The sequence below is a fragment of the Triticum aestivum genome, chromosome 4D (genome assembly GCF_018294505.1).
Source record: "Triticum aestivum cultivar Chinese Spring chromosome 4D, IWGSC CS RefSeq v2.1, whole genome shotgun sequence".
Lineage (NCBI taxonomy): Eukaryota > Viridiplantae > Streptophyta > Magnoliopsida > Poales > Poaceae > Triticum > Triticum aestivum.
Genome location: NC_057805.1, coordinates 173849951 through 173869342, shown reverse-complemented (window position 1 = coordinate 173869342; position 19392 = coordinate 173849951). Strand labels below are relative to the sequence as shown.

Sequence of the window (19392 nt, the reverse complement as noted above, 5' to 3'; positions counted from 1 at the left end):
ATGCGACCCGATCAGCAAGTGTTGAAGTGGACGCCCCCAAGATCAACCTAAGCAAGGAAGATTCCCACTCATCTGACACAGATTCCAAGCGCGTGGGTGGTGGCACTTCTTCGTCCATGAAAGAAGGGGCTGAGGCGATAGTTCATAATGATATGCCATCCATAGGTGAGACTCTTGGCACAACAACTCCAGCTTCTGGTGCTCCAGAGGTTGCCAAGGTGACCGTTGCGCGAGCTGGTCTTCCACCTAGGCGTCGTAGCCCCCGCAAGCAATCTGCAAACACACCCAACGCACCTGCTGTAGCTAGGAGCAGCAGAGATGACTCTGGTTATGTGCTTGCGTCCACACTATTCCCACCACCTGCCAGAAGCAATGTTATGGAGAGAATGGAAGACCAGAGTACAACCGACCCAGGTGGCAAGCCGGGCACGACTGACGGAGGTGAACGTGCGGAGCAGACTGCGTCTTTACCCGCAGTGGATAACCCCAGCTTAAATCTGCGCACTTCTAAGCTCCCAGTCAACATCGGTGTCCCCTACAGCCCAAACAAGAAGATTGTCAAGAAAGCTGCAACTGATACCGCTGATAGCACGCCCCGTCCTACGAATAAGCCTGATGACTGTGCAGCAGCCGATGCAGAAATGTTTGTTGAACTTTCACCCTTGGATTCTGCCCAGCAAACTGTTCGCGGTCCGGCCAGTAGGCAGGAGAGGCACCCAATGGCCTTCACCCCACCGAGCTGTAGCCTTGGCATTGATCGCAGTCAAGATGAACCAGTGTTGCAAGATCCTTCACCAGTTGCCTTTGCTTTCCTCACAGGCATGGCCCCAATGATGGCGCAGCCAATGGTCGATGGCAAGAAGGTTGTGAAGTTCGCAGAGCCGGTTGTGCAAGGTACATTTCTTTATGCGTTTATCATATTCGTGTATGCATCTTTTTAGTTTGACTTTTGTTCCAAGCATTTTTTTGGGGTTCTCACTTGTGATGGCAAATGTTATCTGATGGACATGGCAACTGGATTTGCTTGCATGCTGTAGCCTACATTTTTCTATTGCCATACTCCATTTTTCCATTCTGCAAGCACATGGCAACTGCAGTTGATAGATCATGGCAACTGTAGTTGTTGTCACATGGCAACTACAATGTGTTGCACATGGCAACTGGAGTTGCCTGCACATGGCAACTCCCTACTTTCTGTGCTTACATCTCATATTTCTGCAACCTTCATTTCAAACTAGATTTGTTTTGTTTTCCAAGGATTCCTAACCCACTTTTTGATCCGTGCAGCCACCCCTGAGGAGATTACGCCGTCACTTGATGAAGCTTACCGCAGGATTGAGGAGGCAGCATTGCAGAGGAGGTCCTCACGAGGTCAGGGCCAATCAAGTTCCAACATGCCTGCTGAGTCTGTATCTAAGGATACCATTAGAAGTGCCACCCCTGGTTCTGTGAGGCAGCGTAGGGTAGTTCACGTGCCACCCGCGGATGATTATGAGCCAGAAGTCAAGGCCACAAAGGATCAGAACCAGCTGTACGATATTGTCAAGCGCTTTGGAAATGCGAGGTCCAACAGCAGTCACATGAAGGAGCTGAAAGCGTAATGACCACACCCACATAAACCTCTCATTTGCTTTGCTCTTTTTACTATTCATCCTTTTGATATTTCTAGATATGCTCCATTTACGTTTTATTTCTTTTTTTCACTTAGTAGACATGATTCTTTCATGTTATATCATTTTCATACAGCTCATGTTTGGACAGAACCAAGATCATACAATGTGATGCGACGTACGTTGACCTGGGAGATCTTGCCGAGTCTGTGAGGCCACTCGGTAAAATGTCGAAGAATGTAGTTGCATGTGGGATTGACTTCATCAACAGGCATATGGATATGTCTCCCGACAAAACAATCATGCAGTACACTGTGACGTGCAAAATATGGGATGGTGACTTCCACCACAAAATCCTGAGGAATCATTTTGCTGCACATGGTGATTTCAAGCTCACAATGAAGAAATGTGTGAGTACTCCTTCCTTTTTTGCACATTTTTTTCCTCCCATGTTATTTTTTTGCCAGTAGCTATGCTTCAGATGTGGGCTACACCCTGTTTTGTGACAGTTGTTTCATGTGGCAAGAGCTGCCATGTAAAATGACTTCTGATTTGCTTTCCTAATACAACCTATGTGGCAACTTCAAACTAAAATACATGGCAACTTTGTTCATACATGGACGGCAACTTCTTTTAATTACCCACTACAACTAAACATTATACGTTGGTCCATTTTTCTTGGACCCTTGATGCTTTCGTAGTCACTCATGTGCCTGTTAGTGTAACCGGTGATATCTTTACATGTCATTTTCCCAACTACATCATTTCTGTTCTTAATGTGAGCTCTGCTTCTTTTCTTTCCTTCATTTTTGTTTGCAGGTCTTGTTCCCCATGTTACAGGAGCTTGCACCACACGACCCACACGACAAGTGTGGTCACCACTACGCGATCTGCCTTGACCTGAAGAACCAACGTTTTGAGGTTCTTGATTCAATGCGTTCAGAAGCTGATGCAGACCTTACTACGCATGCTGAATACTTCATCAACAACCTCAAAGAGACATGGAACCGTCACTATGAAAACTCAAAGGTCCAAATCAGACATTTTCCAATTGAGTACGTGGCGACTACGAAGCAAGGAAACCGGTATTTTCTCATCTTTTCTTCATGTGTCCTCCAAACCAATGCTCACCCTCTCTTTTTGTCACCTCTGAATTGAAGTTTATGATTTTTTCTATATGTTCTTGTGAGTTAACCCGACTCTTTTCTTGTTTAGGCACGACTGCGGCTTCCACACATTGGAATACCTTGCAAAGTGGGAAGGTCGACGGGTTCCTGTCGTCACAGCTGCAATGGTCGTCGACCTCTGCAAAATTTACACATGGAACTGGTTGATGAATGAAGATTTCGACACGCGATCCAACGCACGTGAGTTCATAGAGGAAGCTATGAAGAAAGCCGCCAAGAAGTACAAGTGATCATGTGGTGCTCCTGACGGAATGCCTACCTTACATTCTGTTGCCGAGGAATGTAAGGTATTACCTTGTTTTTTCAAAACTATGTCCGTGTAATATGCTATGACTGCATCTCCCCGTAGCCTAGTATACAGTGGTGGCGTGTGAGTGACATTTGAATAGTTTGTAATATATGTGTGGATGTGAACCTACTTAGGTTTGACAGCAGATACGTTTATGTGTTTTCAGTATTATTATGTGCTTGTGGGTTGGTAGTACCAGCATGGTGTTTTGAATGCGTCCTTGATGTCTGAAAACATGGCAAATGTAATTGATCAGTCATGGTTAGTGAAAGTTATCGTTCTTTCTTGTTTGGCTTTTTGGGTTTTTTGCACTACTAAATGTACCGGCTAGCATGGTAGTTTGATCACGGAGCAGTAACCTGTGCGGTTGCTGCACGAGACCGTTTCAGCTTGTTTCCCATAGTTTGCACCAGAATACAATATGTGTGACTAAAATGCGCTGACTGAACATGGAAATCTACGCGGTGAAGATTGAGTACAACTAACATGGCATGTTCGGTACAACTAACATGGCAGATTCAGTAAAAAATAAGATGGAAAATTCAGTAAAAACAACATGGCAAATTCAGTAGAAATGGCATGGCAGATTCAGTAGAAATGGTATAGCAGATTCAGTAGAAATTGCATGGCAGATTCAGTTCAAGTAACATGGCAAATTCAGTGCCATACACGTGGCAACTGCAGCTATTCCTTCATGGAATTTTTACTTCAGATTCTGATGCACCTGAAGAGTCATTTTCCAGTTTTTACAAAATTTAGAACATCTAGATTACAAAAAAAAATGTCACCATGGACCAAGTCAAAGTGCTCCAATGTTGTTTACGGATTGCCCGTCCCTTTCTTTGGTTTCTTGTGTTTTGCTTGAATCTCCAATCCCGATTTGTATCTTATCTCTTTTGGACGCCCTTTTGTGATGGAACAGGGCGGGTTCCTAACCTGTGTTTGTGTGCTTGCTATTCCAGATCCTACCTCCGAGTTTTCAAGTGATGGCCCTGTGGACGAAGGCACACTTGATGTGCGGAGGAACCTGTGTAAGGCTTCCTCAGCTTTCCTCTTCTTGATCTCATCAAGCTCTCTTTTGAGGGCCTTCCTGTGTTTTTCTGCGACCCTTGCTGTCTCATCACTCTTGCACGCTTCATCAATTAGTTCAGCATAGTACTTTGTCAACACAACGTGCCTCACGGCTTCCATGGTTGACTCTGGTCTCTCGTCATGCACGGCCAAAACTGCGTTTGATGTTTGCGGCACCAATGCGTCGTCAGCGTCCCAAGTCCATCGCCGCCTTATGAAATGGCAGGGCATTCGTGTCACCGCGTTCAAGTCCATTACTTTTAGAATGTGATAGCACACAATCCCGTCCCGTTCGAATTTGCAGCATTGGCAGTAGTATTCGCCTTCGCTTATCGATGCCTTCACAAAGTAGTTCCTTCCCTTGTCTGGGTCTTCAGGTTCTGAATCCGACATGCCCATGATAGAACACACCTTGAACGTATGTTCGCCCACCTGGAAAGCCGTGTACATGCTGGCACGCTTTATTTCTTCCTGGAATCTGCAAGTTTTGTGTGGTTTTTGTTAAACTCTTGTGTGAAGTTTTGTAGCACCTTGTGTTTGTTGTGGCCAATGGAATTACAATTCGTTCAAACATGGCAACTACAGTTCATTAAACATGGCAACTGCAGTTGAGTAAACATGGCAACTGCAGTTCATTATACATGGCAACTGCAGTTGAGTAAACATGGCAACTACATAACAACTTCAATTTGGCATTTGCATTCCATACCATCATGGCCATTGGAATTTACATTTCATTAAATATGGCAACTGCAGTTCATTAAACATGGCAACTGCAGTTCATCAAACATGGCAACTGCAGTTACGCAAACATGGTAACTGTAGTTGAGTGAACGTGGCAAACTGCAGTTCATTAAGCATGGCAAACTATAGTTCATTAAGCACGGCAACTACATATCATGTTTACTCTGTACCTAATGGCTACTTTTCAACACAATCATCATTTTCAAATAAGCATTTCAACTGCATTGCATTCTACATGGCACCTGGTACCTTCATGATTTGTGCAAATAAGATTGTAACACAACTAACTTACTTGTTAAAAATCATGTTGGTGTATATCTTGCTCATCTGCCTCCCCATTGGTAAATATGTTAGCAATTTTGGCTGCTTGAGCGCGGTGTTTGCTTCTTGCTGTAGCTCGGATCCCAATATTTTTTGTTGCAAAGCGGTGTACTGCTTGGCAAACTGTAGTAATGAGTTGCCAGGGCTCACGTACCGCTTCAAAATAGCATTGAACCCCTCAATGCGTTGTGTAGTCTGCAGAAACGGGAAGAAGCACTGCATGAAGTAGGCCGGCACCCAGTACATTCGCTTCTCCCACAAGCTAGCAAGCGTCTCGTGGTCTTGGACTTGATATGTTTCAATCATAGCCATCCAGCTCCTTTCAAACTCCTCCACTGTCAAGCTGTGGTCCACGCACAGCTCGAATGCCTTGTGCAGGTCTGGACGGTCAGCAAAGAACGGTCCTAGTGTCTCCTCAGCCTTCTTTATAATGTGCCACCTGCAGTGCCTGTGCACTGCCAACGAAAAGACCTCCTCTATGCCTGCACTCATGCTAAAATCCTGGTCTGTTATTATGTTCATCGGAGCAAGTCCACCCATGCACTCCAAGAAGGTCTTGAACAGCCAAACGTACCCATCCGTGTCTTCGTTCCGAACGAGCCCACATCCGAACTTCAATGACTGATTGTGGTTATTTATTCCTATGAATGGAGCGCATGGCATCTTGTACATATTAGTGAGATATGTCGCGTCGAAAGAAATGCAGTCTCGGAAATGTTTGTAGGCTCTTCTTGCAGCACCATCCACCCAATACATGTTCCTGACACGGTCCTCATCGTCCAATCTTATCCTGTAGAAGAAATTTTGATCTTCTTTCGCTTTCTCATCGAAGTAGGCTATCGTGGCTTCTATGTCAGCCAACTTGCTTTCTCTACGGTACTTTGCCTTTAGGTTTGTGACGTCTGCTGGTAGGTAGGGCATGCTACTCAGAGACCCGTTTTTGCTGTGGATGAGGGAGAGTATCTGCACCATTCTTGATGGACCGACGTTACAATCATGTAGCAGCTTTATGAATTTCTTCTCGAGGGGGGTGAATCCTCTGTGGGCGGTCAGAAATTTTACCAGGTCAAACTTCTTTATTAGCTCGTGGTTGTGCTCGTCAAAATATTCAGTGACCACCCACTGTGCTCCATCTACGTTCAGCTTACACCGGACAGGGCATTCCGTCTTGACAATGATACCTCTCTTTCGTTCCGGAACGACAGGTGCATCACCTTTGCCCTTCTTGTTTCTTCGTGCCTTGTAGCACCTCATCTCACCTCTGCTGTACTCGTTAGTTTTTTTAATTTTTCTATGGTATTCGGTGTTGACCGCAAACCCATGGAACTTTGCATATGTCTGGTAGAATTCCTTTGCATCTGCAAACGAATCAAATCTCTGCCCAAGATACGGTGGCTGGGATACCATGATTTCTGATTGCCCACCATCTTCATCCCCTTGTGCTTCGTCACCGGTTTCATCATTCACTTCAGTATCGGCGGCTGTTTCATCTGCTTGAGTGTTGCTTGTGCTGGTGTGCACATGTGTGCTTGTCGGTATTGCTGGCACGATTGCCATTTCCGACACTGACTCGGCATTTTTTGTGGCATGAGTGTTGGCTGGCTGGTGGAACGCGTCTTCCGTGCGCTCAGAGCTCCCCGCAGTAGATGTCCCCGCGCGGCTGTTAATTGTAGTTGAAGGTCCTGCATTTAAAAAGCAGGTACGAGCGTAAGATTTTGCTTGAATGTCATGTGTATCGTAACGGAGTACAGCAACTGCATGTGATTTTGCATGACATCATTTCACACAGCAAGCCGTGAATCTGCATATGGCCATGCATGGCAACTGTAATTCTCCAGTAATGGCAGCTACAGTCCAACCACATGGCAACTACCGTTGCCAACACATGGCAACCAGCGTCTTTTAGCTTGAGAACTTGTAGCATATAGCAATGGCAGAAATAGTCCAACACACATGGCAACTACTGTTGCCCACACATGGCAACCAGCTTCTTTCAGCATCAGAACTTGCAGCACATAGCAATGGCAGATACAATCCGGCATACATGGCAACTACTGTTGCCAACACATAGCAACCAGTATACTCTAACATCAAAACTTTGTATTCAAGGCTTGAGCTCAATACGCAAATGTGAACAATCATGAATGTTGCACACACTCTTATAGCAATTGGCAAATCCCGAAGACAATATACGTCTCTTTTGCACATGACCACTTGGTAGCATTTTTTTTTGTTTTTTCCACCACCACCGTTACAAATCTACTTTTCTTCACATGCTATTCCCCACAAAAGCAAATGCAGTACTGTTTTCTGTTTTCACTTTTTTTTTACCTTGTTGTGCCGCATGTGCCGATCTTGTGTGGTCTGCCATTCCAATTTGATGTGCTCTATCTGCAATAGAGCTTTCCTGCAACTGTGAAGCTTGCCATGAGATGTTTGCCGATGTGGTTCCACCGTAACAACCTGCGATCATGGTAGCAGTTGGTCATTGCATGGCAACTGTAGTTTGTTCAACATGGCACATGTAGTGGTCCAACCATGCCACACAGATTGGTTCACACTTGTCATCCACAGTTGTTTAGACATTGCAGTCACATTTGATTATACATGGCAATTGCAGTTGTCTAGGCATGGCAACTGCAGTTTGTCCAGCCATGGCAACCGAAGCTGTCCAGGCATGGCAACTGCAGCTGTCATATATGTTCCTTTCTCCTAACTCACTTTCCACAACTTCACTTTCATGCGCTCACCTGTGTACGACGTTGATGGCAGGTACATGGTTGCTGCCTGATGCCACATGCTGCATGAAGGTCCTACATTTTTTCCGATATAACTCGTGAGTCTTTTGCCATCCTTGCAAGTTTAATTTCATGTCCACAACAATAAGTTCCTTTTTCGTATGGGTTACCTTGATTTGCCACATTAGCTAGCTGAAGTTGGTTGCCCGTACATTTGTGAGCGTTAGTGCCCTGTGACGAAACTTGCCATGCTGCCCCCCTGATTGTGGTTTGGTCGTAAGAACCTGCTAAAAAATAGATTGTAGGACATAAGTAGAATGACATCTTCATCGTCACGAACATGGCAACTGTTTCTTCTTTGTTTATCATGCATCGTACCGATGCCCGCGTAGTGCTCTAGTAGTGGCAGCAATGGCCTGCATCCCAAGGTGGCATTTCCGGCCTTTGAGAAAGCCAAGGATCAGCGCCATCTTCGTGATTCATTCTTCTACTTTTTCTTTTCTGCCACTGTGCTTTTTAGTCACTGCATGAACAAGAACGCATCAACAATCCGCAAAAAGCGTTCTTGCTGTTTGCACGTAGAAGATAACACGGCAATCTCATAACCTTTCTTGCGTAGGCAACTAACACCTCATGGCAAGTAGGACATGCACATCCATTTTTCTTTTCTGAATTCTGGATGCCATCTATCATTTTGAAGCGATGGCAACAGAAAATAAAATAGGATGGCAAGCAATAATATAACATGGTGGCAACTACGGACAACGATAGATGGCAACTGACGTTAGATACAAGTGGCAATTATTTTTCCTCCCTCCCCATGCCAAATTCCTCCTTTCTCTCCCTATTTTATAGTGATTACTACGCTACCAACTACTCGCATCAAGCCAACCCAGAAGCTTGGCACAAGTCTAGCATAGTATATGGCAGATCTGGCGTATGTTGGTGGGCAAATGCAAAGACACACAAATTCATGGGGTGTTTGCCCTGATAGCGTGGATCCAGTCGCCATCTTCGTGGGCAAATTTTGCAAATTCAGATTTCTGGACAAAAGAAGGTCGAGAAACAGAAGGAGATCGGGGATCCACCTGTTTTAGCTCGTCGTCTTGGGAGGGCAGGGTTGGGGTGGGAGGGGGGTAGGGGGTGGGTGATTAGCTGTGGGAAAGGCGCTAGGGATCTGCTCTGGTTGCCATGGCAACCAGAGAAGGAAGGCGACGGAGGTAGGGGATCGAGAGGTGCGAGACAATGGCGGCAGGGCGGACTGGGGATCGGAAGGAGCCCGGGACGGCTGGCGTGCTGGGTCGTGCGGGCAGCGCGGTCGTTTGGCCCGAACGTGTGAGCGGTTTTGCCACACACCGGACGTGCGGGCTGTGGCTGCGCGCGCCCGGACGCGGTCGTGCGGGCAGGTTCTTCTCCATGCCACACAAGGCGTGCGGCACAACCACCCGATACACCACACGTGTGGCAGTTATCGGTGTCTTTTTTTTTAATTCACATGACAAGAATGCGTGTGAAAAACTGATCCTTTATTTTCATTTTGCCAATTGAATAGGACATGAAACAAGCAAGCATAGTTTATGCTTTGTAGAGAGAACACACTAACGACAATTCAAAGAAATACACACGCACCAAGTGCCAGAGAAAGAATTACCTTTTTCGCTATAACTGATGGTTTCTATCCACCGCCCATCGCTATATCCTATCCACACACACACTCTCTCTCTTTCTCTCTCTTCTCATTTCTTTAACCATGGACAGCAGCAGTGCTAATCTATAACAGAAATGTCTCTTTTTGTCACGTTGAACTGCAGCAACAGCGTACCAACAGCAGCCATAAAATGGCAGTGGCGCCGGGCATCCACACGGCACAGCAACAACTAGCAATGTCCGACAACAGCAGCTAGCAGTGACCGGCATCAACCTTGAGCGACAGGAAGAGAGGGAAGCAGAAGTAGCTGGGTCGCACGCACTAGCAGAAAAAGAGACATGTCTAGCGGCAACCACTGGCATCAATCCATCTACTCCTGTAGTTATCAACAGGACAAACCATAAAGGTTCAGTTCAAACAAACATCAAAACGTCAGTTTCAGTCAAAACAATATTAAGCAGATTTGGGAGACTGAGGAGCGGCAGCGCAACGTTTGTGTACAGATCCATAGTGCATAGCTTCCACAAAATCTGTACGAAAATTATCTCCAACGAAGCAGGGGACCAGGGGACTAGCCAGTCGCAGGAGATGCATCAATTGCAGGTTTGAAGCACACAAATGGAAGAATCTCAATAGAGACTATCAGTCCAAGTATGGTTGCAGCGAGAGCACTGCCCGATGCAGCTGGAATGGCTGCACACGCACGAGGATCCGGCCCCGATCCAAAGGGAGTGACCTAGGAGGAGGCACACGACAGTGTGTGGCCTAGCGGCAGCGCGCAGGTGTCCCTGGACAGCCGAATTGGAAAGATGTAGGGACGGCGGTGGAGGTTGACCGAGGTGACGCACTGACGACGGATCTGGCACCACCTCTGGCCGGTGAACTTTGTGCGGCGGCGCAATCGACCTGCAGGAGCATGGTGCGGTGACCTGCATGGGATCTCCCATGGGTAGGTGGTCGCCAGGGACACCCAATACTAAAGACGAGGTGTGCAGGCGGCGGAGCATGGGCAGGTGAAAGAAGCAGCGGCTCCTCTGGCCGGAGAGAGCCACGGCGGCCGCACAATGAAGAGGTGGTCGCCAGGGACACCCGAGGCCTCCGTGAAGGTGCGTCAGCATGAGCACGCGGTCGTCCGTGCAACTCCAATTCCAGCAAGATCCAATCGATCCTCAACCTTGAGCAGTAGCGACTGATGCGGCGTGTTTTTGCGGCAGCGCCAGTGGCGGTGCGCATGGCCGGCTTTGGTAGGATGAGGATGGCGGCGGGGCCGCGGGAGGAGGCCGCCGGCGGGTTGCGGGAGGAGGCCGGCAGCATATCCTCTTGAGGAGGGCGGCGAGGGGTCGCTGAAGGAGGTCAGCGACGGGTCACGGGAGGAGGCCGGCGATGGGTCAAAGGAGGAGGTCGGCGTCGGGTCACAGGAGGAGGCTGGCGACGGGTCGCGGGAGGAACTATTCTGATATATATATATATATATATATATATATATATATATATATATATATAGCATATATATATATAGCATATATATATCAACAGTCTGGAACGCATGAAAACCTGGACTGTGTATACCTTGAACTATGTCAATGGCTTGAGCTTGTACTCCCAAGTCCCAACTGTTTCACCATCTAAATCTGGTCAACATTATCAGCATGATCAGCGTTTACTCTTTACTTTCTCATGTGCAACATCATCATGAGTACGATCTTAGATGATAAACAGTGTCCACTACTTATGGTTGTTTATTGTGTGAATCTTCAATCGGAGTCATGTGCTCTTGGTGCCTTTCTTGCACAAACTAAAACTTCAAAAAGTGAACAGAATCTGATGAAGTAATTAGGATAGAAAATTCCTAGTAGCGGAATACAAGATGAAAAAACTGAAAGTAATTTACTATACTACTATAGTTTAGTACAACTTCTTCACATGTATAGCAATTGAATAATGACCAACAATCTAAAATCATTCACTTACGAAGAAAGAGGGAAAAGAACAGAGGGGAAACCATCATATCCAGATATGGCATACTCGGCTCCTTCCTGTCTTGTCACCATCTTCGTTCATGTTCTTTGCTGGTCGATTTTCTCAGCAGGGGCCAGGGCACAGGAAGCTTTGTTCAAGGAAGAACCTTTGTGAGGCCAAATAACCAACAAAATTCTTGTTTACATAGACATAATAAAACATAAATGATGAACTACACAATAATTTCTTAGTGATCATGCAATAAGCTGGTCCCAAATCTAAAACTTCCGCTCACATAAAAAATACAGGAAACAATATGCATATATAATGATTTTACGTCATAATGATTATTTTGAGAAACTCGTAATATATATTTGGATGGCTCCACAACAAAAGTATGAAATTCTTCATGTTGAAAACATAACACAAAAAAGGGAAAGACGAATCTCTTTGAGACATATATCAACAAAAGGAGAAAAAATATTATCTCAGTGACCAATCGAAATCGTTGAAAGTTCAACACACCAGTCCTTGAGCAAATGTGTACCCGCAAAGCAATTTTTTCTCGAGTGCACTCTTAAATCTTTTGTGTCGCATGTAAACAACATCAAATTACAGTAGACAAACATGGTGTATATGCATGTGTGGTAGGTGGCCCTAACAGAAATCACGAGAAAGACAATGAGTAATGGGAACTTCTCTTTTGTAATGGCCTGAGTGGTGGTTATGTATATAATGAAAACAATGTTCAGAGAAAGGTATCATGTACACAGAGACATGTAGCTGGAGAATCACAGGCCCTCAATCAAAAAGCTAAATGTCAGTAAAACGTATTATGTGGACTGAAGGCATCACGTACACCACGAGACATATAGCTAGAGAATCATAGATTATCTGAATGAAAAAGTCAAATGTCTGTCAAATAGATTGAGTGATTTGCATGGCATACGTACTGTTGTCCCTCCTTGCCTCTATCCGCTCATGACAAAGGCAAAGCCTGCCGGCGGCTCCAGGCAGCGGTGTGGGTGTGGTCTCTTTAGCCGAGAAGCGATACTCCCTGATTTGGAGCCGTAGCGAGGTGGTGGTTGCTTGGGACGCGCAGCTCCCCACCATAATAGTCTTCATCGATCACGCCGGGCTCGTCATTTGGGGTTACAGGCGACAAACCAATCACGCTGTCCTCAATGCCAAACGCCCCAACCTCGCATGGATCCTGTGCTCGGAGGCGATCGCATGCTAGTGTCGACGCTGATCTGGAAGACCTCAATATCCTGGTGGACATCAGGCGCGTCGCCGACGCCATCGTCGCCCCAGACTGATTCCTCCTGTCGTTGCAGAGAGAGGACGAAAGAGAGAGGGAGAGGTGACTCTCAGTCTCAGCCGGTCGTACCGTTCGCCCATTCGGCCACCAGGCTCCTCCCACCTGTAGCCACCGCCGCGACACTGCTAAAGAATAGAGAAAGGGTGAGACAGGAAATAAATAAATGCGATTACGGTGATTGGTTCCCAAATTATGGTAATTGAATCAACTCTTATCTATCAACGCACGAGGAAAGGGGCGGAGATAAGGTGTCATAGGACGTGCGTGGGTGGCAGACGAAGTTGGACAAAGGCGAGGTGGGGCGCCGAGGGACTCTCCGATTTGTATGAAGCGAAACGCGAGGAGAGAAAGCCTGGGATTGCGTCCTATTTTTATGTCCTATAATTTCTCGCACCTGATTCTAGCGCCCGATTTTTTTCTCAATGCTTGATTGTGTTTCCTTTTATTAGGGGCGGACGAAGGCAAGGGATCACTTGTTGACGGAAGGTTGGACAAAAGAATTGACGTAAGAGGGGAGAGGGAACCTTACGTTTTTTTAGATAGTAGAGATAGAGAAGAGATAAAAAAACGAACAGATATTTTGTTTACATTCATCCGTTTTATGACTGGAATTGCATCAGCGTATGTGATAAAAACAACATTCTGGACACAGAACACGAGAACTTGCAGGCCTAGTTCAGATTGGCACTTTGTCACGGGCCAAATAAATTGAGAAGACTTTGGTATCGGATGTCCTAGCTTCCTGGCCAGATTAAACTGGAACATTGCAAGTACCACAAGTTCAAAATTACAACTGGAATTGATGAGAAATGATCATATAGGTTCAACTGTAAAAGGTGTTACAATGGAAGGGGATGTCCTGAAATGCTAGAGATCTAAGCTTCCACCCAATTGAATCCAACATCAAATGCACCTGCTTATAAGAATAGAAAAAGGAGAACCTAATGTACACAAGTAACTGCTTGAGTTCCTTCCCCAGTCTATACAATGAGATTCCACGAGAAAAAAGTGCACCAAAATATTCATGAAGCGACAAATTAATTTATCATCACACGCCTTGTTTGCCAAACATTGTGCAGGCAACAGCGCGGAGTGGACACTCGTTTTCTCTAGAAGTACCACTTCTCGGCAACTTACCGAGCACGGGCAGTGGACGGTTGTTTTGATGAGCGGCTGGACTTGTGTTTCCGCTTTTGGTTCCCAACTGCGGAAGAATTGACCAATGGTCCAGACCAAGTAGGCACGGAGCTTTTCTCATGAGAAAACACAGTGCTGAAGGAAGTTGGGTCTGGGGGTTCATACAGTGGGTCCATTTGATTTGAAGAACCCAAAGGGAAACCAACTGCACCATCCTGATGCGGGGGAGGAAACTTTTCACTCTTGCTTTTCGCATTTGCATGACTTGCTATCCTCCTTTTCTGTAAGAAAGAAAAATAGACATGAGTTAGCAGCATTACGAGAGCACAGTACCTTTTTCGGTCATTCCCAGTAAGAGGTTCATCGTGAAAACTACAGCTCATATACTTGGGACCAAACGAGTGATGCCACCACCTCAGCTCAGTAGGCAACTCAACTTAAACTTAGACAACTAAGGGCATGGCCAATGCATAGCCTTAGGGTGATGCTCCGCAGGCCATGTAGGATCGGATATCAGGAAAAGTAGGTTCGGATGGTGTAGCGGGATCCTCGGCAGGAGGCAGGTGTTTGGGAAGAAAAAGTGTGGTCCGGTGCATAAAGGTGAAAAGTTGAAGTGAAAAGTAGGTATGCATGTGTAGTGGGAGTTTACTTTTTATTCTTTGATGATGCCCACTAATAGTAGTTTGCATTGGGGAGAAAAAATCAATATAGATGCCTCAAACCACATTTTTTCATGGAGCATCTGTATCCATATGCCACCATTGTACATGCCCTAATTTCCAAAGAAAACTAGCTCATAGAAACAAATATAAAATAATTCAGAGTTAGTGAGGAAGCAAGTTCATTGAACATACATCAATATTTACTTGAAGCTCGGCATTTGCCTCTGGAGCTGCAGCTCCCCTGGGCCGGTCACGTGTCCTTGCCTTGCTAGCTCCATCACCATTAGGTCTACCACCAGCAGCTCTTGAACTGTTGATCATGCCATGAATAAGTAAGGCAGCATTCAAGCGCTCAACTCATATGAGACCATGAACAGGGAACGTAGCTTCAAGGAAATTTGGTTATTTGCATAAAGGGGGGATTTGATGACTCGAGACTTCATAGAATTGCTTGGGAATGCGAAATTAATTGGCTTTTGACCCAACAATGAAGTCTACATAGCATATCCACATAAATCCTGGAATCTTGGCATAACAAATAATACGTACTACTTTAAGAACAAATAGGAGTATGCTTTTAAATTTTTAACCTTTATTAGTAATTATAGTGCAACAATCTACTGGGTAAGAATTACTCCCTCTGTCTCAAAATGTAGACATTTTTTGACATTACTCCTACATTTTATTTTGCAACCAGGGCCAGCCCATAGACCAGGCAAACAAGGCTACCGGGAGAATGAGGGACCCACATACTATGCTATAATAGTAACCAGAATACTATCTTCCAATACGCCCAAGAGCCAAGAGACTATTGAACTATTCAGATGTAGATGCAATACATAATACCTATGAATCGAAGTTTGTTCCTTCAACAGTTCACTAAGCACTGATATAGTAATAAACGGAGTTTGCCAGCAGAGAAAATATTCTATTCTATCAAGCAAATGATCATGTACTAGCATCATGAACTAAGAATTTTATATATGCAAAAATATGTTGAAAGGCCAAAAAATATGGCATATGAACAACACCGACAAAGAGATGCCAAGGGACAAAGCATAACACAAAAAAATAACATAGCTAACAGAATGAGTGCCAAGGTGACAAACCGTCTGGCTTCTTCATCTCTTCGCTTTGCATCCATTTCTTTGCTTGGGGGATATTTTGGGAGACTCGATGGTTCGCATGCATAAGGTTCAGTGGTAAAGAACTGTGTGAATAGCAATTAAGAATTGTTTAGTAAAATAGTCCTATATAATCAACACATATGGAGAACACATTATCCAATTTTATATGTTATTCGAAAATCAAAAATACGAAACTGAAGGCAAAATTGAGACTTTGATCATCCACAGACATACAAGTAGAATCTCCAGAATGGCTGCACTAACCTAGATTACAACGGTGGTCATATCTGGTGGGACAGGAAGGTTCTTCAATGCTCTTTCAAAAGTTGACTAATTTAGAGCCACACATCAATGTGGCACCAACAGTGAAGCTTTGAGTGCAATCTGGGATTTTAGACAGTATGGACTATGGACGCACAAAACAAAGGGTCAATGTGTTCGGTTGTGATAAGACCCATGGTCCAAATGAGACTATCATGCTACTAACGATGTGATGGCTTGTCAGGTTCCAGAATAAACTGGTTATTTCAGTATGAATAGAATGCCAATTATTCACATGGGCTACAAGTGCAATATGCTTGTCCGGTTGTCATCTCAAACCTATATCTACACCAACAGCTCCCGACTAAAAAAATATACTCTGGCGGAAATATTATGTTTTCAACTACTCCCTCCGTTCCGTAATATAAGAGAGCGTTTTTAACACTAGTGTAGTGTCAAAACAACAACAACAACAACAACAACAAAGCCTTTAGTCCCAAACAAGTTGGGGTAGGCTAGAGGTGAAACCCATAAGATCTCGCAACCAATGCCACTTCTTAATGCAGAGGACGCTGTCAAACGATCAGCCGGGTCAATGGCAAGTAGTGTTTCAATCAACCGCAGTGCGGATTGTGGAAAATCTTTGAATGTATCCGTTATTCGTCTTTTGTATGGCTGCTGAGGCTTAAATATCGTTGCATGAGGCAACTTCGACTTTTTCCAATATTCTTCTGTGGGGGAGCCACACAGCTTAAAAATTTTGTGCAGCTGTTCCACCTGAAAGGGGCAGGCATGGTCAACAAAATGATACATGGGAAGATAAAAGCAGTACCTGTTCACTGGATTGGTTGGTCTGAAGTCGGAACAGCTTAGTGTATAAATAGTGTGAGATCATGCTAAACTAAGCTGACACATGAATGCTTAAACACACAAAACATGCAGCAAGAAAGAAGATTTCAAGGCGGATCAATGTGTCTCTGGCCACATCAGGTGTTCACTGATTTCACCAACGTCTACGGTGATGTAGTGTCAAAAACGCTCTTATATTATGGGACAGAGGGAGTAGTACAACAGGAACATTTAGCTATTGTTAACATGCATACATAATTCTGTATGGCATTCAGGTCGCCTAAATCAATAAATATTGCGTTTATAAAAAGACAATGGCTTCAAAATAAATATAGAATTTTAAGTTGCTAGGACAGGATAGTAAGAGCTCATAGCTAGCTTACATCACTTCTTAATGCAGAGGACGCTGTCAAACGATCAGCCGGGTCAATGGCAAGTAGTGTTTCAATCAACCGCAGTGCGGATTGTGGAAAATCTTTGAATGTATCCGTTATTCGTCTTTTGTATGGCTGCTGAGGCTTAAATATCGTTGCATGAGGCAACTTCGACTTTTTCCAATATTCTTCTGTGGGGGAGCCACACAGCTTAAAAATTTTGTGCAGCTGTTCCACCTGAAAGGGGCAGGCATGGTCAACAAAATGATACATGGGAAGATAAAAAGCAGTACCTGTTCACTGGATTGGTTGGTCTGAAGTCGGAACAGCTTAGTGTATAAATAGTGTGAGATCATGCTAAACTAAGCTGACACATGAATGCTTAAACACACAAAACATGCAGCAAGAAAGAAGATTTCAAGGCGGATCAATGTGTCTCTGGCCACATCAGGTGTTCACTGATTTCACCAACGTCTACGGTGATGTAGTGACATGACTTGGTTACATAGGAATTATATGCCACAAACAAGATAAAGAGGCATTTCAAGGAGTTGGGTATATTATTGCTAACCTCGGTTCGGCCTGGCATAATAGGCCTCCCAGCCAACAACTCGGCGAGTATACATCCCGCGCTCCATAGGTCCACGCCCACCCCATAATCGGTCGCGCCCAAAAGCAACTCTGGTGGGCGGTACCATAGTGTCACAACCCTGCTTGTCATCGGTTGCTTACGGCTCGGATCAAAGAATGACGCCAGACCAAAATCTGCAATCTTCAACATGCCATTGTTATCCAAAAGCAGATTCGACCCCTTAATATCACGGTGCAGCACCCCGCGGTCATGGCAGTGCTCCAGCCCCGACAACAGCTGGTTCATATAGCACTTAACCTGCAGGTCAGCAAAGCCAGACACCTCGATTAGGCTCACATTTCATTGCACGGTGTCACAGGGGCACCAGAGGCAGCAGCATTGGGATCTTGGAGACCTGTGGCTCGGTGAACTTAATATCCGGGCTGGCGACCAGCCCGGCGAGGTCGTGCTCCATGTACTCGAAGACGAGGTAGAGGCTGCAGGACATGCGAGAGGTGACGAGGCCATCGATCTTGATGACGCTGGGGTGGTCGAGGCGGCGGAGGATGAGGATCTCGCGGGCCATGAAGCGAACGCTCTCGGGCTCGAGGTTGTCGAAGCGCACCTTCTTGAGCGCCACGATCTTGCCGCTCACGGTATCCCGCGCCTTGTACACATTGCTGTACGTGCCCTGCCCGATCTGCCCCCAAAAGGCGCAAGCTTTCTTCAGACCCAATGGCGGCTGCTAAATGCAAAAGGAACCGGGCCTGGGGAAGGGGCGCGCGTACCTTGTCGATCTTCTCGAAAGAGTCGGCGCGACGCGGGGTCCAGCCGTCGATGGCCTCGCCCGCGACGGCGGAGAGCCAGGCGGGCCAGCCGGCGGCGACCTGCTCCCCGCGTGCCCTGTTGGCAAAGCTGCCGCCGAGACGGGCCTCGGCCACCGAGCGCGACGACCGGGACCGCCTCTCCTTCCTGGCGGGCTTCTCGGCCGGGGCCGGGACTGGGGCAGGCTGGTCGCCCTTGTCGCCCTCTTGCGGCGGCGCCTGCTCGGGCTTCGGCTCGGGAGGCGGGCGGTCGGGAGTAGGAACGGCGGAGGGGCGGCCGTGGACGCAGCCCATGGGGGTCGGTCACCGGCGGCGGCGGCAGCGCATGGGCCGAGTGGAGTAAAGTGGGCGGCGCGAGTGAGTGAGGTGGACTGTGTAGAAGGGTTTGACTCCCTCCGAATCTCCGATGCTGATGGCTGCCTTCCCACACACACCTCTGGCACTGGCTCTGGCTCTGGCCTGTACCTGTGATCCATGTGAGGGTGATAAAGAAGGGACTTTCATGAAGGGAAAGTGGGGAGGATTTATAGGAGGAGTATATAAAACATGGCCAGTCTTTTGGCTTTTGTATGTTTTGCTTGGTTTTTCTTTGCCCTTCGTTGCTTCTTTTTGTTTCGTTCACAAACGCGATTTCTCTTTTGGTTTCTAGAATCTGCGAGTAAGAAACATCTAAGGTTAAGGTTAATGGTTATTTTATTT

The 19392-nt window shown here is 46.0% G+C and overlaps 1 protein-coding gene across 1 annotated transcript; it reads right to left on the bottom strand.

The window, feature by feature from the left end:
* Nucleotides 1–13668: 13668 nt before the first annotated feature.
* LOC123097110 (probable serine/threonine-protein kinase At1g54610) lies at nt 13669–19168 on the bottom strand. Its single transcript, XM_044518868.1, has 7 exons — nt 18658–19168; nt 18285–18569; nt 17870–18187; nt 17308–17535; nt 15797–15897; nt 14880–14997; nt 13669–14306 (listed from the first exon to the last, which is right to left on the bottom strand). Exons 1-7 carry the CDS (start codon nt 18985–18987, stop codon nt 14022–14024), a joined length of 1665 nt encoding a protein of 554 aa, XP_044374803.1. The 5' UTR covers nt 18988–19168; the 3' UTR covers nt 13669–14021.
* Nucleotides 19169–19392: the final 224 nt, after the last annotated feature.

Coding starts and splice junctions, on each gene's coding strand:
- LOC123097110 (XM_044518868.1), bottom strand. CDS start 18,987: ATGGGCTGCGTCCACGGCCGCCCCTCCGCCGTTCCTACTCCCGACCGC. Junction 18,570..18,657: donor CTTTCGAGAAGATCGACAAG/GTACGCGCGCCC, acceptor TTTTGGGGGCAG/ATCGGGCAGGGCACGTACAG. Junction 18,188..18,284: donor TTAAGTTCACCGAGCCACAG/GTCTCCAAGATC, acceptor GCTGACCTGCAG/GTTAAGTGCTATATGAACCA.